This window comes from Lissotriton helveticus, chromosome 9 (assembly GCF_964261635.1).
Source record: "Lissotriton helveticus chromosome 9, aLisHel1.1, whole genome shotgun sequence".
Lineage (NCBI taxonomy): Eukaryota > Metazoa > Chordata > Amphibia > Caudata > Salamandridae > Lissotriton > Lissotriton helveticus.
The window spans coordinates 988,010,048-988,037,852 of NC_136070.1; the positions used below are offsets into that span (position 1 = coordinate 988,010,048).

Genomic DNA, 27,805 nt, shown 5'->3' on the forward strand with positions numbered 1-27,805 from the left:
TGGAAGGTATTATCCATGAAATGTCTACAATTCTGAAAGGGCAACAATGACTTTACAATAGCCAACTTTTCTTGGGTCATTCCTGGTGGGTGGGGATACGTGATGGGACTGAACAACATGGTATCTGAGCCACGCGAAAATGTCATGGAGTCGCATACTGCCACTGCAAGAAAGTCAGTGTCCTAGTTCCCAAACATGAGTGCAGGTGGTGGGCACCTTGAACCACATGCACAAATTAAGCCCGGCTCACAACTGTATATCTAACAGAAGTTCAAGATACCCATGAACTTACAAAGAATTATGATAATTTCCATTTAAGGGATGGGTTTCTGCCGAAGGCCTTCCATAAAGTGATACAATAATTGTACACATAAGTACAATTATTCTAAAGACCTGGCTTGGACAAATTCAGAAGAACAACTGTGTCAGCATGAAAGTTGAAATATTTAAGGTATACCGCCAGGTCAAATAAGGCATTGTATTTACAAGCTGGGTAAAAGGTTGGCATGGCTACTGCGCAACTGTTATTTTAGCAATTTGCACTCCCACTGGTGAGGGAGGGAGTCCCAGGCAGTTATTCGAAAGGCCTTTGGACAATGTTATGAGATGTTTTATTCCTCCCCCGACCCTCCTCCGGACCACCTCCAGAATGATATTCCTGGGACAACCCTTCCCCGCCTTGAGCCCCTGCGCATCCAGGAACCCGAGCAGCCCTTACAGGTTGAGGAACTACAGATAGCAATACACTACATGGCCCGTAATAAGATGGGAATATTATGTAATGTTTAAGGCAACCCTTACTCCTAAGTTGCTTGTGATGTATCAGGAGACAAATCAGCATGGGAGACTGTCTGAGTCTCTACGAGAGGTCCTCATAGTGGGGTTACCCAAACCCAGCGGAGGCCCTCTGAAGGTTGGCTCCTATTGTCCATTGTCAATGCTGAACATTGACTATATAATCCTGAGTAAAGTGTTGGCAAATCGATTGCTTCCATTGCTCCAGATGTTGGTCCCCCTGAACAATGTGGTTCTATCCCAAACGACATTTTTTTTCAAAGATAAGGGATGCACACCTATTTTCAACAATTTTTCTTTTTTCTTCCAACTTCCTTGCCATTAGGTTTGTGATAGCGTGCAGATTGGTATGTGGCATGCCCAAATGCCACCAGGTACGACCTAGACAAATACAAATGGGACACATTCATGCCCCCGCCAAATGCACAGCATTACGCCGCCCTTGCGGCATTCTAAACTTTAACCATTTTACTCCAAATCTTAATATTCGACCATTATTTATTTCTCCACTTTTACTGAGTTCTTCATGCTCCATGTTATAGAAATCCACGTCTGGACTATTGTATGGCTTATTTTCAAGTTTCTTATATTTATTCAGTGCCCATCCGGACCTCTTCAATAAATACGATTAATGCCAGGCTCATCTTAGGCAGTGTTTATTTCATAAAAACCCAATGCATTTCGGGCGACACAGCGCCCTTCTTCGGGGGTCTATCCCAAACGAGCCACCCATTACAATACTCAGCGAGAATGGTAAAAATCGAGGAATCAGCTGGCCTCCCAGTGGTGGTCTCCCTGAATTTACAATAAAGCCTTCAACACTCTTGGTTGATCGTATTTGATGCATGTCATTGTGGCCCTGGGGATGGGTCCAGAGTTTCTGAAATGGGAGAAATTGCTCTACACAGAACCCTGGGCTAGGGTGCAGACCGGCCATCAAATATCCCAACAGTTTGACATCAGTAGGGGTACATGGCTGAGTTGCTCCCTTTCCCACATAGTTTTTCCTTTAGCTTTGGAACCCCTTTCTGCTCAACTGCAGGCCAGGGGACCAGAGTGGTTTGTGGTGGTGGGGCCCCACTGGCATATAGTATCACTATATGCCAGTGATGTCATGATTTACCTGTGAGACCCTGGGAGAGGCTGCCAGCACTCTTTGCTCTTTTAGATTACTTTGGAGACATGGCGGGCCTGCAGGTTAATTGGAGGAAGTCCTGTGTATTCCTCACTGCAGCAAGCGGAGCACCCGCAACTGTGGAGGCTGATCCCGATGTTCTGCCTTGGAAGTTTGAGACATTTCGGTACCTCTGAGTCAATGTGTACCACTTGGACAGAGACCTCCTAAATGGAAACCATGGTAAGACTCTAGCATCGGTGAGGCAGTCCTTGCATTTCTGGACGCGCCTCCACCTCTCGACTATGGGTCGGGCTACTATAGCCAAAATGATAGCACTCCTACAGCTTCTTCGCAACGTTGCCTGTGATCCCCACTAGGACCTTCTTTGGAGACCTGTGAAGGTTACTGTCGGACCTTGTATGGGGTGGGGCACACAAGCAAGTATCTAGTCGTGTACTCCAGCGTCCCCTCATGGAGCGTGGCCTGAGAGTGCCTGATCTCAAACTATATTTTGCTGCGGCACAGCTACAGTGACCTATACGTTGGCAGGCGGGGGACGCAGTGGGCGAGAGCATGTTGTGCGGGTTGGGGGATCTGGGGGATTTCAGATTGTTGGAGTGGCTGCTGATGCCCGGAGGCCCAGGTAGAGTACTGAGCAGACTGCCACACATTGCTACGGTTTGCTGGAATAGATACATCCAGCCACAGCGAGTGACACCGCCTTATGCCCCGTAATTACCACTCTGGAGCATGCCTAGGATCAGGGCATTATTGGAAGCACATGACCCGAGGCCTTGTCAGGAGATGGGTGTGTCCAACTTGGGCGACTTGTCCATGATGGTACTCTGTGCTCCTTTCAGGATTTGCAGGCTGTGACCAACTTGGTTCCCATGATGCACTGGGCCAGGGACAGACTAATTTGCATATAGCCAGGTTCTGAGCTGGGATGGGGCAGTGAGATAAATAACGGTGATGGATCAAGCCCTGATCTTTGGACTGGGTAAGAGTGGTCTGCTTAATTCAGACACTCTGTTCATCACCACCCCCTTTTCTGTATCGTTTTTGGCCACTATAGGTGTGGCAGGGTATACTCAGACATGAGTCCCTTTCTCACTGCTCCATCAGGATTCAAGCAAGCCGGGCCGAAGAGGCTGAAATGCCAGAAACCGGTCCCCGGTAGCTTGTCTCCTTTCTGGTGAAGAATTGGCTTGGTAGTTTGGTCTGCCCTGTTCCCATGATGCACTGGGCCAGGGACAGACTAATTTGCATATAGCCAGGTTCTGAGCTGGGATGGGGCAGTGAGATAAATAACGGTGATGGATCAAGCCCTGATCTTTGGACTGGGTAAGAGTGGTCTGCTTAATTCAGACACTCTGTTCATCACCACCCCCTTTTCTGTATCGTTTTTGGCCACTATAGGTGTGGCAGGGTATACTCAGACATGAGTCCCTTTCTCACTGCTCCATCAGGATTCAAGCAAGCCGGGCCGAAGAGGCTGAAATGCCAGAAACCGGTCCCCGGTAGCTTGTCTCCTTTCTGGTGAAGAATTGGCTTGGTAGTTTGGTCTGCCCTGTTCCCATGATGCACTGGGCCAGGGACAGACTAATTTGCATATAGCCAGGTTCTGAGCTGGGATGGGGCAGTGAGATAAATAACGGTGATGGATCAAGCCCTGATCTTTGGACTGGGTAAGAGTGGTCTGCTTAATTCAGACACTCTGTTCATCACCACCCCCTTTTCTGTATCGTTTTTGGCCACTATAGGTGTGGCAGGGTATACTCAGACATGAGTCCCTTTCTCACTGCTCCATCAGGATTCAAGCAAGCCGGGCCGAAGAGGCTGAAATGCCAGAAACCGGTCCCCGGTAGCTTGTCTCCTTTCTGGTGAAGAATTGGCTTGGTAGTTTGGTCTGCCCTGTTCCCATGATGCACTGGGCCAGGGACAGACTAATTTGCATATAGCCAGGTTCTGAGCTGGGATGGGGCAGTGAGATAAATAACGGTGATGGATCAAGCCCTGATCTTTGGACTGGGTAAGAGTGGTCTGCTTAATTCAGACACTCTGTTCATCACCACCCCCTTTTCTGTATCGTTTTTGGCCACTATAGGTGTGGCAGGGTATACTCAGACATGAGTCCCTTTCTCACTGCTCCATCAGGATTCAAGCAAGCCGGGCCGAAGAGGCTGAAATGCCAGAAACCGGTCCCCGGTAGCTTGTCTCCTTTCTGGTGAAGAATTGGCTTGGTAGTTTGGTCTGCCCTGTTCCCATGATGCACTGGGCCAGGGACAGACTAATTTGCATATAGCCAGGTTCTGAGCTGGGATGGGGCAGTGAGATAAATAACGGTGATGGATCAAGCCCTGATCTTTGGACTGGGTAAGAGTGGTCTGCTTAATTCAGACACTCTGTTCATCACCACCCCCTTTTCTGTATCGTTTTTGGCCACTATAGGTGTGGCAGGGTATACTCAGACATGAGTCCCTTTCTCACTGCTCCATCAGGATTCAAGCAAGCCGGGCCGAAGAGGCTGAAATGCCAGAAACCGGTCCCCGGTAGCTTGTCTCCTTTCTGGTGAAGAATTGGCTTGGTAGTTTGGTCTGCCCTGTTCCCATGATGCACTGGGCCAGGGACAGACTAATTTGCATATAGCCAGGTTCTGAGCTGGGATGGGGCAGTGAGATAAATAACGGTGATGGATCAAGCCCTGATCTTTGGACTGGGTAAGAGTGGTCTGCTTAATTCAGACACTCTGTTCATCACCACCCCCTTTTCTGTATCGTTTTTGGCCACTATAGGTGTGGCAGGGTATACTCAGACATGAGTCCCTTTCTCACTGCTCCATCAGGATTCAAGCAAGCCGGGCCGAAGAGGCTGAAATGCCAGAAACCGGTCCCCGGTAGCTTGTCTCCTTTCTGGTGAAGAATTGGCTTGGTAGTTTGGTCTGCCCTGTTCCCATGATGCACTGGGCCAGGGACAGACTAATTTGCATATAGCCAGGTTCTGAGCTGGGATGGGGCAGTGAGATAAATAACGGTGATGGATCAAGCCCTGATCTTTGGACTGGGTAAGAGTGGTCTGCTTAATTCAGACACTCTGTTCATCACCACCCCCTTTTCTGTATCGTTTTTGGCCACTATAGGTGTGGCAGGGTATACTCAGACATGAGTCCCTTTCTCACTGCTCCATCAGGATTCAAGCAAGCCGGGCCGAAGAGGCTGAAATGCCAGAAACCGGTCCCCGGTAGCTTGTCTCCTTTCTGGTGAAGAATTGGCTTGGTAGTTTGGTCTGCCCTGTTCCCATGATGCACTGGGCCAGGGACAGACTAATTTGCATATAGCCAGGTTCTGAGCTGGGATGGGGCAGTGAGATAAATAACGGTGATGGATCAAGCCCTGATCTTTGGACTGGGTAAGAGTGGTCTGCTTAATTCAGACACTCTGTTCATCACCACCCCCTTTTCTGTATCGTTTTTGGCCACTATAGGTGTGGCAGGGTATACTCAGACATGAGTCCCTTTCTCACTGCTCCATCAGGATTCAAGCAAGCCGGGCCGAAGAGGCTGAAATGCCAGAAACCGGTCCCCGGTAGCTTGTCTCCTTTCTGGTGAAGAATTGGCTTGGTAGTTTGGTCTGCCCTGTTCCCATGATGCACTGGGCCAGGGAAAGACTAATTTGCATATAGCCAGGTTCTGAGCTGGGATGGGGCAGTGAGATAAATAACGGTGATGGATCAAGCCCTGATCTTTGGACTGGGTAAGAGTGGTCTGCTTAATTCAGACACTCTGTTCATCACCACCCCCTTTTCTGCAACTTGGGAGCTGGCCAACAATGCTATTGTACTAGAGATTAATTACATTTCTGTGATTGTCTGCTTACTCATGTGTTGACACAAATGTAATCATATACATGTATCCCTGATCACTGTTGTAACAATTTGCCAAAATGCCAATAAAGACATATTTAAAAAATAATAATAAAGCATCGCATTTTAGAAGGTTGGCTTGCTTCTTTTATGTTTTCCATACAATCATTTCAGCCGTGGTCTGCAGTAGGAGTTCCTGCAGGGCGGTGACGTAGGGAGGAGGAGGGGCAGGGTGGGGGGTAGTAATGTATGGATTACAGAGTTTAAAAGGTAAGTAACATATAAATAAATAAAACGAATTTTGTTGCGCGCACTGCATCACATTTGGTGATGCAGTGCGCGCAACGAAATTCGTTTTATTTATTTAAATGTTTACTTACCTTTTAAACTCCATAATAAATGTGTTGTAAAGTGCACCATATTTGCAAATATTTCTCAAACATTTCTTGGAGCGAGGAAACAACCCATCCCCCACCTCTCCCCCAAACTTCCCTTGCAATGCTCAGGCTTGCTTGCTTTGCCCACTACATGTAGTATGGGGGCTGCATTTGGTTTCCAGTCAGGACCTGGAGAAATCACTTCACATTGTTGTACTAGCTTTGGCTGCTAAGCCTGTAAAATTTGCTAACATTTGACATAGGACTGCTAAACTTCCCTATTCCAGATTACAGTTGATTAACTGCTTCTTAAACTGTAAAATGTTCAGACCAGCAGAGAGAAATTAAGTGTACTAGCCTGCACATGCGTTAAGCAGAGAGTGGTAACAAGTAGAAACATAAGATCAAGGGCCAGATGTAGGTAATTGCCATTTTCCGATTCTAAAATACCGAATTTTAACGATTCGGTATTTCAGAATCGGTAAATGGGATGTAGATAAAGATTCTGTACATTTTACCGAATCAGTAATATTCGGTAATTCCAATTCATTCCCATGTGCCTCCATGAATGGGAATTACCGATTTGGTAATTAATTCGGTATTTACCGAATCGGTAATAGGGGGACCATTTACAAGGGTGGCAGGGTGGCACATTGACACCCTGTTGCACTCCTGAATAGTGCATGGGTGCACATGTGGCACACATACATGCCCTAAGGGCATGTATGTCTGCCACATGGCACTTTAAAAAAAGCAAATACTTGCTTTTTTAAAGGTATTCGGTATTTAACTTAAATGACGAATCCTTAAATGACAAATGCACTCACTTGAGTGCTCCCTACATTAAGGATTCTGTAATTTACCGAATCGGTATTTTAAGAATTCGGTAATTTACCGATTCCTTAAATTACCGATTCGGTAAATTACCGAATCCTTAAATATGGCCCCTACATCTCAGATGCCTAACGACCGAAATTCGGTAATTTCAGCCGTTACCGACCTGAATTGGGCTACCTACATCTGGCCCCAAGTAAAGTATAATCATGGAAAATACCTGCACTAGCAAACCACAAATACATTACAGTCAAGACGTCTACTTGACAGAGATGTCCCCACATCACTCAAATATAACTAAAAGTGATTTTCAACATCACCACATTTTCCACACTTACAAGGCAAATGGGCCTGTTAAAAATGCATTAAGGAATATACAAATTAGTATTCCTGTAGTACTCTTAAAACCCGTAGTGAATGGATACAAAATATCTAAAAAGGGAATATTCCTATACAATTACTAAAAATGGAAAGGACTGCGCCCTTTTTGAACTATTATTAATAGGGAGACTATACATTTCAGGGCAAATTAACAAAGGATTTATGACCGTGTACTCTTTATTACCACTTCATGTTCTCAAAACAGTTTACCAGTCTGATTCACAAACTGCATTTTTCGTACTAAATAAACTATTTTGCTCAAGTAATTCTACTCACTTACTACTTTACTCAACTTTTACAACTGAATTACATTATTAAACTTGCAATTCACAGACCTATGGTTTGTAAGCTCCACGTCTGTCTCCTGTCTTGTCTGTGCATAGATCCCTGCTCTGGTGGCAGAGATCTCTCTACACGTACGTATACTATTTTGTAGTAAATGTGGGAGGGCCAGAGAGAGTGGTGGCAAATGGAGAATAACTACCAAAGGGTTTAGAGAAAAACAGGCTAATACACACACACATTATCAAAAAAGTAACACCATGACAATTCACAAACTTCACTTCTAAAGTTACTAGAACATAAAAGGGTAAAAACTGTTTCAAATGTATTCCAATCCAGCCTTGGAGTAAGACAAGCACCATACACAGAAACTCACAAGTCCTGCAATATACTCCTGTACATAAATATGGAGGCAGGGAGAGGGGAAATAAATTAACATCCCATATTTAAATTAAATTAGTTTGACATTTAAATTATATATGTAATATATTTTTTATTTTATTCGAAATGTAAAAAAACACTTTATCAAAAGTTAATTAAAGTTTGAGATTTTATTAAAAATGAAAAAATTTCAAAAGCATTTACATTAATTAAGCACCTACATGTTAACAAAATATATGAAATATTAAAATTAAAAATGTTCTTAAGTGTGTGTATTATTTTATTTTTATTTAAAGATTATTGTTATTATAACTCATCTTAAAATACCGAATTCATGTATTAATTCACATTAAATATGATTGCTAATGTGCTATAACATTTTATTTCTTAGTTACTTAATTTACATTTATGTTATACATTAAAATATTTTCAATATTAATCTTTTTTAAAGTAAGTCTACACCTAGTAGTAAATATGCACTTAGAAATGCAGAATAGCAAGGTGTGAGAGAAAATCTACACATGAGTAAATCTACACATGTATATTTAACTTTGCAAATCAGCTCCTTTGTCGATTGGCCACAAAGATATATTATTCAGAAATATATCTCACTCTTCCCCATTGTGATTTCAAATTCACTGTATTAAACATTAGACAATGATTTCACGTTTACCATATCACCTTACACCAATCATATAGTCTTTATCATTCCACATTTCATCGAAGAGCTGCAGCAAAGTACTTACTCATTTCCCCAGTCCAGTCGCACAGTGATGTGTCTCTTCACCTCACGCACCTGGTCCTGTGTCAGATGACCTGATAGCAGCTGCCGCCGCAGATCTATAAGTTCATTCATTACATGTCGAAGCTTGTAGAATAAATCCACCTTGTGTTTCTGAGGTAGGTAGGTTCAAAGGGAATGAGGAGTAAATTCGCACAGAGGTGGTATGAAGTGAGAGGGAAGAGTTAGAGAGAAAAAGTGAGTGAATGATTAAAAACCAATGAGGTTACAGAATAATGAGAGATAATGTGGGGAAAGGTAATTTGAGGAGGGTATTATTGTGTCAGGAAAAAGTAGGTGTAAGGGGCCAGGAAAGAGGATATAGGAAAGATTGTGGAATGAAAGATCAGGAAAGAAAGGAAAGAAAGCAATAAATAGTATTATTATACTGTGATCCCTAATTTTTAAACCATCCTTTACAACCATATACCATTGAAATATTGAGCATGTGATTGTAACATCAGAACATACTAGTTAACATATTCCCCACCATTATTGTTGATATCCTCAGCACACAGAGAAGGAGAAAGACCAGGACATTAGGCTTATAAAAAGGAATCCAAGTTTTTTGTCAGGAGATCTATTGCAAGCTTCACATTCTCAAGGTCTTTGATGCAGCATATATACTTAGTTTCAAAGAGCTGCAGAGACCTGCATTGAGAACATCATTACTGTAGCAAGAACAAGGAAAAATAGTAATATCATATGATTTGCAAATGAGGTTTGGTTGTAGAAACCATGATGTGATGATGAGAATAGAGAGGGAAGTGGAAACAAAATCCTACACCCACACCTACCTAACAAGCCCAATGTGACTAATACTCTCCCTCTCATAAAAAACATCAACAAATCTGTAATAAAACAACTTTAAAAAAAAAAAGGTTTTATTGAAGTACTTGACATTCTACATCATAACAAATAATACACAATAATACACAATAAATGATAAGGCTTTGAAACTCTAACATAACCCATATAATGAAACTAAAAATAATAATACAGGCATCAAATCAAAATAAAAAAACACACTTGTCTTAATCTACTGACACACGTTCCATTAATCAAAACATGATTGCCATATGTTTGAAAATGTACTCAACCCCCCGATCCTTTGTGCATATACATATTCACTTTTCCTGACTCGTTTAATTTTTTGAAACCACTCATCTGTAGTGGGAACCGTTTCTGACCTCCAATACTGAAGTAACAATGATCTTGCCACTGCAATTACGATATAAACAAGTTTAGCTAGCGATTCAGACAATTTAAGTTTTGGATCAAAACCCTATAATATTAAGTTAACATAGCAAGGAACACAAATCTTTAAATAAATTTGAAGCAAAGCAAAAATGTCCTGCCAAAATATCCTAATTTTAGAACAATGGACCATTATGTGTGAGCAGTTAGCAAGACCTTGTTGTCTACATCTAAAACAAATAGATGGAGTGTTAGGATATATTTTAGAAATAACCGCTGGAGTACGATATAAGAGCGATTTACTAAAGAAAAACATTCTTCACCAATTGGCGCCTCTCAAAACACTGAAATTAAATTTATTTATGGTTTTCCAAGTATTAGGAGTAAACTCAGAATTTTCGTGTTTTTGCCATTTCCTAATTGCTTTAGCAGTTAGGTCTCCTTCCCTACTTTGCGCTAAGCAGCATCTCCATTCACCGGGGTTCTTAGAGCATGAAGACACAAAAAGATCATTAGTCAGATGAGAAGATTGACTGATCTGTACTAGATCAATTTGTCCCAGGGATTTCCGAATCAATTTATACGATCCCATCAAGAGAAAACTCCCCTGAATTAAACTTGCCATCTCTTTCAAGGTAATCCATGATCCATTTTTCACAAAATTTAACAACGTTGAAAACCCTGCTCTACCTCAGTTAGCAACAGTTTCAGACCCAATATTGCAACCTAGGAGTGAAGAAGCGCTACTTAATGAAGTTGTTAAATTCCGGAGAGAGAGTGAATATCTTTTAAGCATAGCGCCACGTTTTAAAAAAAAACAAATCAGGACCTTAAACGCACAAATGTGGGTGATTTGAGAACCTGCAACGGGGAAGGAATTTTAATCTCTTGACAAATAAGGTCGAAATCTTTTTTTATAAATAATGTCTGGCCATTGACTGGTTGTTTAAATCTTGAGAGATACTGTGCGAAATATGTGTTATAGTAATCTTTAAGATTTGGTAAAGCGGAGGAGGAGCCAAGCTCGCGAGCGTGATGGTCGCCTTTTAGCTCGGCTCCGTCAGCCCTCCGGCCTGACCCGTAGATCCTGATTCATATCCTGTTTAAAGACGACACGTTTTCGAGGAACTATGATCGCGACGTTTCGCTCTCACTTACCATCCGAGCTGAGAATCCGAAGTTGTGCCCCTCCGAAGGGACCGGGGCCTCCGTGGGGCTGCGGCCGGGGCCTCGCCTATGAGATCCGGCCAGGCGTTGTTGAGACCACAGGCCCCGGCCGAGAGAGTGAACTGCTGGTGAGAGCCATTGTGCGAGTATCCCGGTTGCCCTAATCCGGGCCTGCCTTGGTGGCGGTGAGGCTGTGCGGGCCGCGGTGCTCCGGGGACTGACCGCGTGCAGAGGACCCTCCGCCGCTGCTCCGTCCGGCGGCCCTGGCCCCGCACGCTCCGACTCTAATCGTGGGGAGCGCCGGTGGTGGTACAGGCGGCTTCCCGTGTTGGGCGGTGCTCCTCTTTGCGCCAGGGCCGCTATTGCCGGGCCCCCGGGACATCTGTAAAGTCCTGCATTTGTGCACTGTCCCGAGAGTAAACGAGGGTGGAGAGGAGGCTTAATTTATAAAATGGCTGCCGAAGATCTGGGCTGTCGATCTCCTCGTGATGGCGGACTTGGGTCATTGTATTGCACGGGGGCTGGGACGTGTGCACGAAACTTTACTATTGGAGCCGCTCTTTGTGCCTTGCGATCCTGGCGCGCGTCCTTGGCCCCCGGTGCCCCTGGAGACTCGTTGCGATCCGCCGCCATTTTGGGTGGACGCTTCTTCGAGACCCCTTTTTGTCCCGATGATGCCGCTGCCTCGCCCCCCTCGGTCGCCACGAAGCTTGCTGCCGCTGTTCGTCAACGGGATTGTGGCCCGGTGGCTTTGGAACTTCCTGCTCTTCAGTGGTTGGAGTTGGGGGACCTGGATGTGGAGCGGAGGCCCGTTCCTCCCCGGATGCCGGAGAACTATGGTGGACTGCTTCCTGTTGCTGCCTTGACGGGGTTGTTTCTTTCCTTTGCAAGTACACCACCGCTTTTCCGATCTACGAGACTGGCCTCCCATTTCTTGCTGTTTGCGTTATTATTGCTGAGACATTCGAACTACCTATCTGCACTTTTGTCTACTTGCAGATCACCTGCCCTCCCTGGTCTACGTCTTGCTCGTACTTTCTTTCAATTGTGTGCTTGCCTAGCATTGTGTTGCTCATTTCACTTTGTCATGTGGCGGGTGGGAATTGTGGTTAAGAAAGGATTGGGGTGAGACGCATGGCTCCCGGTGGATTATTGGTGTACGGATTCATGGCGCAGTTGTTTATATTCATGGCGCTGTGGGAGACACTCTGTTAGTCTTTATGGCGCTCGAGATCGTGACGTTCTGGTTTCCACGTACTATGTTTATGGTTGGGCGGAGGGCTGTGGCCGACCGTATTTGTTTCTGCCCTTTTGCTCCTCCCCCACGTTCGTTTCTTTGTTTTTTCTCTTCTTTTTGTCTCCTTATTCCTTTTCTCTCTTCTCTCTACTGTATTTCGGGTTCAGGTTTAGGGCGACAGGCACGCTGTTTGGAGGGTAGGCCGTAGCCTTCTGCAGGGGTGCAGGGTGGGTTGGGTGGGGTGGGTTTTCTATGATGGTTTTTTTTTTTCCTCAGTTCTATGGCCCTTTTGTATTTCTTTATTGGAGTGCTGCGTTTGTCCTGCCTCCTGGGGCGTGTTTGCGGTGGGATCTGTCCTGTCGCTGTTCTTTTTCTTATAATTGTTGCTTCCTGTCGCGACTCCCGTACCCCCCTCGTTGTTAATATTCCTGCTCTCTTCTGTATCCCTCGCTACGGGATGCTTTTCTGCGCGGCACTCCTTCTTTCGTCTGTGTTTTTCTTTTCCTTTCTTCTTTTTTTCCCTCCCCTTCTCTTCCCCTCCCCCCCCTTTCTTTTTTTTTCTTAGGTTCGTATGATGGGCTAGGTTTGGTGAAGTCACTCCTCCGGCCCCTCTGTTCTGGTTCCGCTGTATTTATGGGTGGTGGGTCGACGAAGTTGTTAATCATTGCATATTGATTGTATCTACTGTACCTGTTTTTCATATCGATGTATACAGTGCTGACACTCCTGTACTATGGCCCCTTCCCCTCTTTGTTGCCAATGGTTTATTTGGGGACTCCGGATCCTTCTATGTTGTCACTGAGCCTGTCATGCCCCTTATCCCTATATTATAAAATTAACCTTCTTTGCTCCTGTTTGCAGGCCGTGTCGTACTTCCTTTCTCCTTCTCCCCCTTTTTAAGATTGTATTGCTCATGCTCCATTCTGATTGATTCTGTATTGCTCTCTTTGGATTTTTCGTCTGATTTTCGAATTGTGGCCGGCCAGTTTGGTTGTAGGCCTTGATCTGTATATCCTTTTGTACAAATAAAGGTTTTAAAAAAAAAATAAATAAAGATTTGGTAAAGCAAGACCTCCGTGATCCGTGTCTTCATACAGAGTATTAATTGCAATTCGGGGGGTCTTTTTTGCCCAGACCAAGGCTGAGAATAAGGACTCAACTTTTGAAAAAAATTAGCCAGGCAAAGAACAAGAAATCGTAGAAAACAGAAAGTTAAATAGGGGAAGCACTGACATTTTAATTAAAGCCACCCTGCCCATGATGGATAGTGGTAATACGTTCCAGCGTGCAAGCATTTTACGAACCTTTTGAATAAGGTGATCAAAGTTCAGTGAGTACAAATCTCTTACTGAGGCAGAAAAGAAGACCCCCAAATATCTCTTCGGTCTATTATTAGTGCAACTTTGTATATCAGGGTGAAGTTTTGGTTCTATACCACCACAAACTAGAATCTCAGTTTTCTTTTTATTAATTCGATATCCCCCGAGAGCCTCAAATTCCTCGAAGATTAGAAGAGCCTGTATTTGAGAATCCATTTCAGGTTTAATCAGTAACATTATATCGTCCGCGTATAATTTAATCTTGGCCATAGAGATTATAGGAGGAGAAATATATACGCAGTTCCGAATTGCAACAGCTAATGGCTCAATAAAGAAAGCAAAAAGGGCAGGTGACAATGGGCAGCCTTGCCTTGTGCCTCGCTGAACTGCAATCGAACCCACAATAGCTGCATTAATAATAATATTAGCTTTTGCGCCCCTATATAAATTCTGAATTAAATTAATAATTTGTGATGGAATCCCAAAACGCTGTAATATAAAAAAAAAATGTCTCCCAAACCACTAAATCAAAAGCTTTTTCCGCATCCAGAAGTAAAACTAAGGCAGGAATCTCTCAAGTTTCAAAATAATCTAAGGCTTCAATCAAATAATGTGTATTAGTGAAAAGTTGTCGACCTGCAATGAATCCATTCTGGTCAGGATGAATCAATTCTGCGGAAACATTATTAAAACGAATTGAAAGTTATTTTGTAACAATTTTATAGTCAGAATTCAACCATGTGATTGGCCTATAAGAATTAGGATCCTTAGATTCCTTCCCCCGCTTAAGAGAACTGACCACCGTTCCATCTTGAAAGGATTCTGGGATTGGACCTCCCTCCAACAAAGAGTTTAATAATAACAGAAAAAGTTCCGAGAAGTAACTAAAAAAGGCCAGTAAAAACTCAGCAGGGCGTCCGTCCAGACCACAAACCTTCCTGTGGGGAAGACTTTTTTACTACCAATTCTATTTCTTCCCTAGAGAATGGGGTTGCCATTGTCTGTTGGTCTACTTGGGAAAGAGTTGGAAGAGGATATTTATCTAAAAAGCCATTTAACTTTTGTTGATCTGTATTGTGAAGCGTGCTTTAAATATTTTCATAATGAGAGAGAATTATTGACCCTATCTCTCCAGAGTCTGAAGTTTCCGTGTGGGTAATTGGGGATTTTAAGGAGTGAATCACATTAGCCGCTGCTTGTTCCTTAATCTGCCAAGCTAAAATTTTACCAGTAAAGTTGCTATGTTCATAGATTTTTTGTGATTGCCTGCAGAAAATCTCCTCACTTTTTTCAAAATAATGCGCACTAAGCGCGCGCTTGGCCGCATTTAATTGATTCTGTTAGTGTAATAAAACTACTTGAGCAGGATAGCAAAGGCAAGGGGTTCTGCAATCCCAGCACCATCATTCCAGTAGTACTGCTGACCCCTTCACCTTCCCATACACACAAAGAACAAATCTTAACCAATAGTAACCACATATCTACAAAGAGTCCAAGGAATAAGATCACTGATAACCCAGGTGAATACCCTTGCTGCCACAACAGAAAAGGATGATTTCTAAATTCTTTGCTAATGAATGCTTGTTCAATTAGCAAAAATAAATACAACATATTTGACCTACTAATAAATACAAAACCAGACATACTATTCGTCACTGAAACCTGGTTGGGAAAAGACATTGTCCTAGTGCACCATGAAACTATCCCCCCTGGATATCATGCCATTACATATAGCCATGAAAGGAAAGAAGGAGGTGGATCCACCATTGAATTTAAGGACACCATAACAATCACCAGTTTGAAAGTGGCAACTGTACAACATTGTGAAGACCTTCTTTCTAGATGCCCAGCCCCATTTAAAACTTCTTCTTCATCTTGCTCTAAAAACCTCCACCCCACAACAGAGCATTTACTGACGCTTTCTTGGACATGGTCTTAGATTTATCAACAAAACTGTCCAATATATCTATACTTGGTGACCTAAACATCGGGTTAGATAAACTAAATACACCTCAACCTAATGCTATCATATGAATACAAACAACTTACAACAGGTCATCTCTGGAGCCACACACATAGTAGACAAATATTGGATGTAATTTTCGCCAGTCCAGATTGGACCACTACTCAACAAAACTCATATATTACAAGGACAAGTCATCACATCATGACCTTTTCATTCAAGATCCCAAATAAAGTATCAACCGAAGCCCACCAATTCACAATAGCCTATATACAGCGAAGCAAAATAAACATGTAGAAGTTGGAATCTCACCTAACAATAAATGCTCAATTTGAAACAGTACAGTCAGTAGACAGGCTCTATGAATATGTGTCCTCAGCGGTTGACATATATTTATTTATTTATTTATTTTATTTTTTGCATTTGTATGGCGCGCAGCTACCCAACAAGGGTTTCCCGGCGCCGGTGACAGAAATTAAGCAAGTTTATGAAGGAAGGTAAGTGATGGTGGATTATTTCTGGAAGAGCCAGGTCTTTAGCTGTTTCCTGAAGATGTTATACCTGTCTTCTTTCCGGATATGGGGGGGGAGTTTGTTCCAAAGTGTGGGCCCTATGACAGCAAAGGATCTACCTCCCATTCTTGCAAATTTGAACTTTGGGATGGAAAAGTTTGCAGCATTTTGCGAGCGTAGTGCTCTCGCCGGAGTGTAGGGAGTGGCGAGGGTTTGGAGATATTTAGGGGCGGTACCAGATTTGATCCTAAACATATAGCTCAGGGCTTTGAACCTAATACGGCTTTCAACCCTGAGCCAATGTAGGTCTTTTAGGTGGCTGGATACACTGGAGGTTTTTGGGATATTACAGAGTAGCCTAGCCGCTGAATTCTGGACCACTTGTAATCGGTTAATGACAGCTTTGTTTGAGCCCAAGTAGAGAATGTTGCCGTAGTCAATCCTTGATGTAATAAGTGCATTGACTACGGACTTTTGGGTGTCGAGGGGCAACATCCAAAGGATCTTCCTTAGCCATTTTAGGATGGTGAAGCAGAGGCCTACCACTCTGTTTGCCTGCTGCTTCATGGACAAGGTGTTATCGATGATGACTCCCAGATTTCTAACTTGAGTGGCGGGAGTAGGGATGGAACCGAGCTCAGAGGGCCAGTGAGAAGCGTTCCAGAGGTCTTTGTTTTTCCCCAAAAGGAGGACCTCGGTCTTGTCTCCATTGAGTTTCAGCTGGTGTGCGGACATCCAGCTGAAGATGTTTTGGAGACCTTGATTAAGGCGAGATGGAAGAAGTGGGTTTGCTTCTGACAGGGAGAAGATGATTTGGGAATCATCAGCGTATGTCATGAGGGTGAGGCCAGATTCATCCGCTAGATCAGCCAAGGGCCGGAGGTAGAGATTAAAAAACAGAGGGCTTAGGATAGAGCCCTGTGGTACTCCATGGGGGGCGCTCATTTTATCCGAGCAGGCTATTGGGGATGTGATTTGGAAGGTTCTCTGTGACAAGAAGGACTCAATCCATTTTAGTGCCTTGCCCCTGATGCCATTTCTCCCCAGAGTGGCCAGCAGTTTGGCGTGGGAGATGGTGTCGAAAGCCGCACTCAAGTCTAGTAAAATGAGTGCGACTGTCTGGCCTTCGTCCAGGAGTCTCCTGATGTTTTCGGTAACTCCTAGTAGGGCGGTTTCAGTAGAGAAGCCGGCCCTAAACCCAGATTGCGAGGGATGGAGAAGACCGTTTTCTTCGGTGAAGAAGGTGAGGGCAGAGTGAATATGTCTCTCCAACAATTTTGAAAAAATAGGGAGGAGGGAGATCGGCCGGTAGTTTGAGGGGAGCTCCGGGTTTGCAGTGGGTTTTTTTAACAGTGGACTGACCATAGCGTGTTTCCACATTGAGGGCACTACTGCGAGTTGAAGAGAAGAATTTAGAGTTTCAGCAATAGTGGACAGAGCAGGGACGTCCAGGATTTTAAGAATAGAAGTGGGTACCGGATCACAAGGGGAACCTGATTTAACAGTTTTGAGGGTGGAGACTAATGACTCTATGGTAAAAGGAGGCCAGGATTCAATTATGTTGATGTCGTTTGGCCAGAAGGGAATTGATTCACCAAGGTCATGGGTGGGGAGGTTACTCCTAATACCAGAGATGATATTCTCGATTTTCTCTTTAAAGAAGGAGGCAAGATCTTGGCATTGTTTTTTGTCCAAGGGTCGAGCTGAAGCTGCCGTTTTTTCCCCTGCGAGGTTTTTTACCGTGTTGAATAGCATTTTTGCTTTGTTTGTCGCAGTATTGATGGTTTTAGCCACATGAAGGGCTCGGGCTTTGTTGCAGGCTGAATGGTAATCATTCCTGGCTTTGTGGTACGTGATTTTTTTATCATGAGCGTAACCTTTCCGCCAATTTCTTTCAAGGGTTTTGCATTTTGATTTCATGGTTTTTAGGGAATCATTAAACCAAGGAGCCGGGGGGCGGTGGATATTGCTTTTTTCTTGGAATAGGGGAAGACATCTTTCGGCGGCGTTTTCTAGCCAGGAGTGGGTGGCCAGAGCAATATTTTCCATGTCCGTGCCTGGACCTGGAAGCTGGCTTTCTAGAGTACGATTAAGTTCCTTCACATCTAGAAGTTTCCAGTTCCTTCTCATAGATGAGGGCCGAATGGTGTTTGTAATCGGTGATGTAGGTAACTTTAAGCAAAAATGAATAAGATAGTGATCTGACCAGCAAATCGGAGTCGTGTCTAGCCAGGAGAGTTGAGGGATGTTTGTGAAAACGGGGTCAAGCAGATGCCCCGCCTTGTGGGTAGCCCCAGTATTAATTGGGGTTAAATGTAATGCAGCTAGGTCGTCGAGTAGGTTCGTGCAGGCCGTATTAAGGGGATCATCCAAGTGAAGGTTTAGGTCCCCCAGCATAGTAAAGTTTTTAGAGGCAAGAAAAAAGGGAGTAATGTAGTTTATCAGATTTGCAGCCCAGATGTTAGCATATCCAGGGGGCCTGTATATTAAGATGCCAGAGATCGTAAAATTAGGGTTAAGACACATTTTAAACGAAGCTGCTTCGCAGTCAGGGATGGGGACTGATTCAAGCGTACATATAATGTCCCGCTTGAATATGATAGCGATTCCTCCTCCTGTATGTCCTTCCCTGTCTCTTCTGACTATGGCATAGTCAGGGGGAAGAGCGGTTGCTATGTCTGGGCCGGCACTATCATGCAGCCATGTCTCTGTTAGAAAGAGTGCGCTGGGTTTATTGTCCATTAACAAATTAAAAATGTCAAATTTGTGCCGTGGTAAGGATCTACAGTTGACACTGTAGAAAGAGAATTCACGTGTCTTTGGGGTTGCTCGCAGTTTAGATGATAACTTGATGGGTAAAGGATCGGGGTGGGGCTGAAAGTAAGACAGACTCAAATTACAATTACTGCATGTAATGCTGCAGGTAAGAGAGGGCATTAATACACAGCAATCTTTGTGTTTTATTGGGCGCAGGCTTTTGAGATATGCGGCGCTCATACCTGTATTATGCCGCGTTGGTAGAGTATAGGTCAGTGCCCCGAGCCCCGTACTGTCCCGGACGGGCCCAGACGGGCAGGTCTTAGGCTTGTCTTTGGCGCGGCCATGGCGCGGTCGCAGCGCGTACTCGCTGCGCGTCATAGAGAGCGTCTGGCTTTTGTAGAGGACGGACTCGTGAGCTCCGCCTCTATCCACTGAGCCAATCGGTGTCTTCCTCGGCCTGGGAGCCGGAAGAAGGAGCCTCCCTGCGCCCTCCACTCAGACAAGCCTGGCGCTTGCGGTGGAAACGGGGCAGCAGGAGTGAAGTGGGGGTGAGTGAATCAAATTCAAATATTACCAACACAGTGCAAATTATAAAATCAATCGGCGCAGTGTTCAGTAAAAAGCATATGCCACGCTAACTAAAGCTCAAATCGTTTTAGTGCGCGCTATACTAAGTGCAAGTTAAAATATTGCAAGTTAAAATATTCAGCTGGGCAGTGTAAATCGTTCTTTCATTCACACAGCTAGTTTACAGAACGTTCCATCAGTTTCCTTCACAACAAGCGAGTGTCATCAGGGAGACTGCAAGATTTTCATGGGCTTTTGTAGAGGACGGACTCGTGAGCTCCGCCTCTATCCACTGAGCCAATCGGTGTCTTCCTCGGCCTGGGAGCCGGAAGAAGGAGCCTCCCTGCGCCCTCCACTCAGACAAGCCTGGCGCTTGCGGTGGAAACGGGGCAGCAGGAGTGAAGTGGGGGTGAGTGAATCAAATTCAAATATTACCAACACAGTGCAAATTATAAAATCAATCGGCGCAGTGTTCAGTAAAAAGCATATGCCACGCTAACTAAAGCTCAAATCGTTTTAGTGCGCGCTATACTAAGTGCAAGTTAAAATATTGCAAGTTAAAATATTCAGCTGGGCAGTGTAAATCGTTCTTTCATTCACACAGCTAGTTTACAGAACGTTCCATCAGTTTCCTTCACAACAAGCGAGTGTCATCAGCATATAAATCCTTTTGGATGAATGAAGAACTAAATAAATGACAATTGTAAATACTTCAACAATAATGGCTCAAGTCCAAGAACTCACAAGACTAATCCACTACTCAATCAGGATCATCAAGGTCAGATTCCCAACCAACAAACATCAGAAAATTCAATCGGAATTTCGCAACCCATTGAGCTGTCAAACCTCCACCCCACTTTCACAAGACTAATGCAATAAACTAGCAAAGCAATATCTAAACAAAGCAGACACTCTGCATTCTTATCTAAATAAAAACCAAGAGAAAATAATCCTCACATTCTACACTGCCAAGAATAATCACAGTACATTCTCAACTTCAGTCTATATCAGCCTTACAAGAAATTTTAAACTCAGAATGTAATGACTTTCTAAGGGCTACAAGCCCAATGTGACTGTCCTTTGGACTCCTGCAATCCATACATTTTTAAAAAGATCCTGCAGTCAATTTCTACATCTATACCCATAACATATCAAATCAGATTCACACAGCACCTTTCTCCTCCACTGCTTACTATGTAAAAAGAGGAGTTCCACAAGGATCTATCATCTCACCTCTAATTTTTAACACATACATGAAATCACTATGGAATTTTATCAACAGTTTACAATTGACCTGTGACAATGCTCTACACAAATAATTCCCTAACGATAAAATCTAAGGACATAGGAATATTAAAACTTGAAAACTGCCTCATAGCCATTACTTTGCCCATGCAAGTGGCAATGTTTTAGAAATTCCTACCTGCATAAATCAGAGCCATCGGGAATCACATAGAGTTCAGAATCACGGTTAAGACCTGGTTGTACCAATGTAATCCAACATCCAAAGTGATTCAACACATTTTCCACACTTCATCATTTCCTACCGACAGACAGGACCCTCTACGATCAAGGAAGTGCCAATTTAGCAGAATGCCTTAATAAACAACACCTAAAATCTGGGAGATCGAAATCACTCTGGAAACTGAACACCCATGCATCTTTAGCTGACAAACACATAACAGAATAATCAATGTAAACTCCACTGTATGTCCACTGCAGCACTGCTTAAACTCTAGACAGATAAATCTAAAAACCCACTATCCAGAGATACTACATAACTCAGTACACCACATGAAAAACAAATACAAAGTCAAACAATTTCAATAATGTTCAATGTCAATGTAAAAAAGAATAGACTGTATCAATGCTATCAACAGCCAAACAGAGCAACCTAAGAGGAAACAATTTATATCACCTGCCAATAGGGCATCAACTGCCAGCCTTTCTTTCTACTCTTGTTTACTTAATTTGCAACCTACCTCAACAATCCAAAAAACACATACACGAGAGTAACCGAATTTATATCAAAGGATTATTCTCTCTCCTTTTTTTCTATTTGAATGATACTCTCCTTACACTCCATCCTCTGGATGCGTCACTGCTTCTGAGTTTACCCTACATGTTACATGCATGTCGCGTTACTCTCTACTAAACCTCAGTAAACTAACCAAACCCCTATTTTACAAATCATAAACTCTCCTTCTGAGTAACAATTCCTGCAATACCATAACCTTTTAAATCTGTCTACTCATCCTGCTCCCATAAATCAATGTATAATTGTGTTTAATCTCTTTACCTCTCCTCACTATCCAATCTCTTCTATCCTATTTGCTCCTTATCAACTTAATACATCACCACTTGCACATGAAGGAACATCTCTGGTTTCTTTAGAGCAAAAGACTAACCCAATCACCAAAAAAACTACAGCAATGATTAATAAGCACTGCATTAACCTCTAACTTTGGGCTACGGAGTAGCAAGATACCTGCCATAAAGCACTCCATTGCCTCATTAGGGGTAGTAAGTGCTATATAAATGAAAATAAAATACAAATTAAATGGGAAAGAATTAGACAATGCATTGTGCTGTTGATTTTAAACGCAAATGTACATTCAGGCACAGGAAGATAACGTGAATTGCATGGAATCGCACAACACTTGGTTATGGGACAGATTTATAAACTGGAGGATGGCCCATTTCTCTGCCAGTGGGACAGAGTAAATTACTCCATCTCCCTGACATAGGTACCATCCACTTGATTTGAAATGACCACAGAGCAGGGTGTCATTTCTTAAAGCATTGCCAAGAACCTCCATCACAAAAGTTCCTGTCAGTGCTGTTTGCAGTTTGGTATAGGGCTCCAACATCATGACGGAGCCCTGCACAAAACTGTTTTCTGTTTCATTTTCAAAAAAAAAATCTTGAAGCAGGATTTTCTTTTTGAAATTAAAAAATAAAATGCTCCCCTCGCCATGTAGTCCTCTCCCATGGCGAGGGGAGCATTTAGTAGTTTTCACTGGCCCTTACTGCAATGGTTTTTCTAGCAGTGACTGACAGTGAAAACTGGCCTCTAAATCCACCCATCAGAGTCAGGTGGCTGGAATTAAAGACCTGCCTCTGGCGGTCCTTACAACACAGGGCCCTGGGAGGGGTTTAAACTAAGGGTCTGCCCTCAAGTAAATTGAGCGGGCAGACCGTTATGTTGGTGGTAAGCATACTGTGTCACTGTTGCGACAGAGTATGCTTACCACCACTCATAAATTGGGTCCTATGTCCTTAAAGTGGGATAAGAAGCTAGGTTTCTATGATCCAAAATCAGCAACGTGTGCACAACTATTGCATATGTTCACATTTTCATTTTTGTTTCCTAAAAGATATGCTCCTCTTCCAAAGTTCCATGCACTAATCATCTAATAGGTATGGTGAGGGCAAACTGCAGACCACAATCAACAAAACTATGTACAAATATATGTAACGGTTCTTTAGACCAATGGCATTCACGCAAATGCTGTTCGGGTCCTAACCTAAATAAAATGTTGTAACTTCTATTGACCCTGCATATACAACTAATACCATAATTCTTTCTGATTATTTGGAGCCATTCATACTGGGCTGAAGTATTGCCACAAAGAGATGGGTTTACAAAGCTTATTTGTTAATCCCACAATTAAATATTGCATGAAGGGCATAAATATTACAATAGCACCTTGTGAAACATCCCAGACAAGCAACAACACACATTTTGAATGAATGAATGAATATCAGTTTCATTTCGAAACATGCCAATGGCTGAAATTCTTCTGTCCTCTTCGGGAACACAGATAGGATTGTGCCTCCCTCAGTAAAAACGAAACCAGAGTGCAGGCTCTCAGTTTGCAATATTTACAGGAAGAAAATACACACATACATGGTGATTCGTGGCCTCAACTGAATCATATTAGCATGTTTTGCTTACAAGACTCTTAAAATAAAAACATTGAATTTCGGTAGCTTATAGCATTGTAAAATTGCAGAAATATGATGGTATTGTTCAACAATTGCTCATCTTGCCAGACAGCATAAGTTCCATATATTGCTTGATAGACTACATGCAAATACAGTGTATACAGTGTGCAATGTTACTGTGGAAATTAGACCCTTCTGCAAATTACTCACCTTTAAACCGCCAAGGAAGTGTAAGGCTCTCACACACCTTTCCATTCCCTCAAAAATACAGAGTTACAGGTAGATTTGCACTGGCTGTGAGCATTTAAGTGTGTTCCATGTGTGGTTTTACTATTCAGTGCACTCACTGCTGTTGGCAGTGAACTGGAGAAGATCCCCTCCCCAGCCATCGAGACACATAAAAGTCTGACTGAGGGACCATAGTCAATAAGCTAACACAGTCTTTTACTATGTTTACACAATGGCGACAATGCAGAACACTTTGGATAAAATACTTTCAAAATGAAACCATGTAATATATTTCGAATGTATTACCTTTCTCATTTGACAGTTCAAATGGCATTGTCGGAGTTGATAGAGTAAACATTTCCCTGAATGTAAAGCCGATGTGCAGAGACACTTAAGCGAAAAAACAGACAGACCTATTCACAAGCTGCATGTTGTAGTGTGTTTAGTAGTACTACAATGGTAGTACTAACATCCTAAACAATGCTGTTCAAAAAACGTGCATGCTGATGTTCTGCCTCATCTATCTTTTTCTGTTTGGAGATCTTTGCCCCGATTGTGGAGTCTCCACACACATAAGTATACATTTTAGCAGTAAAAGTGTGAGGGAAAGGGAGGAGTGGCTGTAAAATATGGAATACTTATTACTGAAGGGGAGTGGTTTAAGGGGGAGGAAGAAGGGTTATGGAGGGGTTTGGAGAGGGAAGTGCACGCATCTAGAAAAAAGAGTAAGCCCATTCCTTTTCAAAACTGCACTTTAATGTTCTTACAGCCAAAATGGACCCAAAACACTAGTAAATGTACCCCAGCTCACAGTTGGAGTAAGCCCAGCATTACTTATAGTAATTACCTTGCATTCCAGCACCTTCCAAAAATAATGGAGACAGGGACTTAATATGAAACCTCATAGGGAATAAGGTTAAATTAAATGATTTAAAATAGATAAAAATATAAATACATTTATTTAATGTTAAAACATTATTTTTCTCTGCCCCAGGTGAAACTGTGGTGAATGGGGGGGTGATTTGTGGCGTTGGCAAGCAGCAGTGAGGTAGGACCAGGTGTCAGTGTGAGTTTGGTTTTGGCAGTACAGTGATTGTAGGTGGTAATATAATACTTGCTGGTGCTAGTGTGGTGGTGTCAATGGAAGTATGGCCCAATGAGGTGATAATGAAGGCATGGGGAATTTCTAGATGAATTTGGGTTTTGTGGTGGCCTGCAATGTGCTGACAATGTTGGGGTCAGGCATTTAGACTAACCACAAATTAGGTCTTGCATTGCAATCAGTCAAGTATTGCAGCTAGACCTAGTGCCACCTGGGGCAGCCCCTAAGATTGCTGCCTGGTGCAGATAAGAGGGGGGAAAGGGTTTTCGGCAGACGGAGGCTTGTCCCGGGGGGGGGGGGGGGGGGGGAGGGGGGGGGAATGGTGGCAGTAGACAGACCGGACTTGCTCACCTTTGCCAACCCAAAAAAGAGTGCCGCCAGGGCGGACCGCTCACCCGACATTCCCTAGCTACGACACCGTATTATTCCCTCTGCCAGACCGTAACCGTCCACAGACTTTCCAACTGACATGATGTCACTACGTGTAACATGATTTTGCAACTCTTCACATTGCAAGACAGTGAATAGACACCATCACACAGCAGTAACTATGGTGAGCTGGAAACTCTTATGCAAGTTTGGTAAAGTATCTGCAATGCTGTAATACAATGATGGGTTGGCAACTTGACCCGGACATGGAAGGTGGTATCACATACATTCATATGTACAGCTGTCAAGGGTAGGCATGGTTTTTCAGACAGACACGGTGATCCGAAAATCCATCCCATTCACCAGGGTCCACCCTCTTTAAAGCCCCTCCTCCTCTACCAAATTATTCCACGGTTGGCAGGTATGTCAGTGCACGTTAAATGGATTTTCTACTTTTTGGTGACGGTATACAGGGCGAAGCATCCAATCTCACCAATCAAAAACACATGATGAAGCAAACCAATAAAAAAAAGTTTTTACAGCGTTTTATCAATGGTTTGGCCTTCAAACACAAAAATGAGTTACTACAAAAGCACCAGGAATGAAGGAGTAAAAGTAAAGTGTGTATTTTAACATTCCTGTAAAAGAGTGCGTCTTGAAGAAACTTGGAACTGGAAATAGCAAATGTACTCTGTGGCGCGTGCACCAATTACAGTGGTGGCCTTTGCAAGTCACCATTGCAATCAGTCCAAAACAAACTCAGCCTTTCGTGTTAGGAATGCTGAAAGCACATCCGGTACGGTACTTCCTGAAATAGGCTAATCCAAAATGGCCCACAATATAACACAACGTCTTGGACATTCTAAATTTGGTTGTTGTTATTCTAGCTGTGTGTATTGTGGGGAAGCTTGCGGGGTGCAGAGGAAAAGTATTAAAAAAGAAAGCAGCTTACTCCTGATTCAGTAACATGTTTATCACAAGACCATTTACCATTAGACCATGGAGAGCTCACGCCTACTTAATTGAACTGGAGCACGCTATGTACCTGGTTTCGAACCAAATAAATCAATTACAAAGCTCCACTTTTGTCATTAATTCAGAATTGAACTATCCAATGGAAGCCACTGATCGCAGCTACACAACTTCCATAGTCACACTTGAATAGCTCCTGAATGGTCCACGAAGCTCCTTTAAATAAGGTAGTAATGGGCAAGACTTGGTGAAGTTGCACTTACCATGATGGACAGATGGAAAAGAAATGATCTCTGCTGAAGTGAGTGTCATAGTGCATGTATAGTGACTTAATGAATGCCTAAATCCATAATTAAATGAGAAGGCATTTTCATGTAAAAGCCAGACCTATTGGCATTTAAAATAACTGCTTAATAGCTTGTCCTGCTGTTTACTAGGGCAATGCTTGGTTGCATTGAGCAAGATCTGAAGAATGTATCTGTTTATTAGAGCTTCTATGGCCGCCCTTCCAACGCTAACCACCGGGGCTTAGCTACCATTGTTAGAAGGTGCAATGGCGAATATGGCACATTACTACATGATGCATTACATTGCATGCTTTTACAACGCGGTCGTTACAACACCTGCGTTGTTAGTATGCGATGCATTTACATCGCAAACCATTACACTGACTTGCAGTAGGGGGTGCGCTGGACTTAGGTGTAGTATTATTTACTATTCCGACTCCAGTTTGCGCAACAGTAGGGAAGGTGTTGGATTTAATTTCCAATACCTTAGCGCCCCCTACTGGAAGTTATTGTAATGGTTTGCGATGTAATGCATTGCGTACTAACAACGCGGTAGTTGTAACGACCGCTTTGTGATAGCACTGCGATGTAACGCTGTTTCACGCAGTTGCACCGGGACTCATTTAACTCCGAGCATTGCTGTATTTTACCACTTCAGCAGCAGTTAAATGTAACCCGTTTCCCTGCTTGCACCAAGGCCCATGATACCCTGGGTACACTATTTCCCACACAACCAATCAGCAGCAGATGCATACGCTATGCATAACCTGAGCATGTTTGTCAGTTCATTTGTATGCATTAAGGCACAGACCATCTCTGCAATCAGTCTCCACCTCCATAAATTCATTAGTGAATGTGGGAACGCAGATTTGTGCCTACTCTACAAGCTCTTCACCTTGGTTAACCAGAAATTAATTACATGCAGGCAACTTTAGCTCTGGCTCCTGTGCCCACAACGTCATAGCAGAAAGCCGAAGGCTCTCTGTTCTGTCCTCCTAAATGTCAACCAGTCTCCATCTTGGGGACCTGGCTCTTGCACTCTTTCAAAATAAAAGAACCCACCTACTGACATATATCAGAACATTGGAAACGTTTACATTCATTATGGGTTAAATTAATCATATTATTATATTTTATATACATTTTATTTATTACAACTTTGATTAAATATTATATAAATTGGATAATAAGCTTTTTAGCTGTGTAGTTTTAGAAACTAGGCTATCTGTCAAGCAAATTGTTTATCGAATTCCGGAGGACTCTGTGGATTGAATTCCACCTGTCCTTATATGGTATCCCAGTCCTTGCAAGACCTTTTCTACACTCCCTTGGAACAGGCACGTAGCTGCTTACTTGCAATCCAGGTGT

At 43.2% G+C, this 27,805-nt stretch overlaps 1 protein-coding gene across 1 annotated transcript in view; it reads right to left on the minus strand.

Moving 5' to 3' along the window:
* Positions 1-27,805, minus strand: part of DOCK3 (dedicator of cytokinesis 3) — a 1,382,531-nt gene that overhangs the window by 494,170 nt on the left and 860,556 nt on the right. Inside the window, exon 6 of the mRNA XM_078661294.1 lies at positions 8,775-8,923. Coding sequence (XP_078517420.1) covers positions 8,775-8,923 — 149 coding nt within the window. The remainder of the gene's footprint in view (positions 1-8,774; positions 8,924-27,805) is intronic.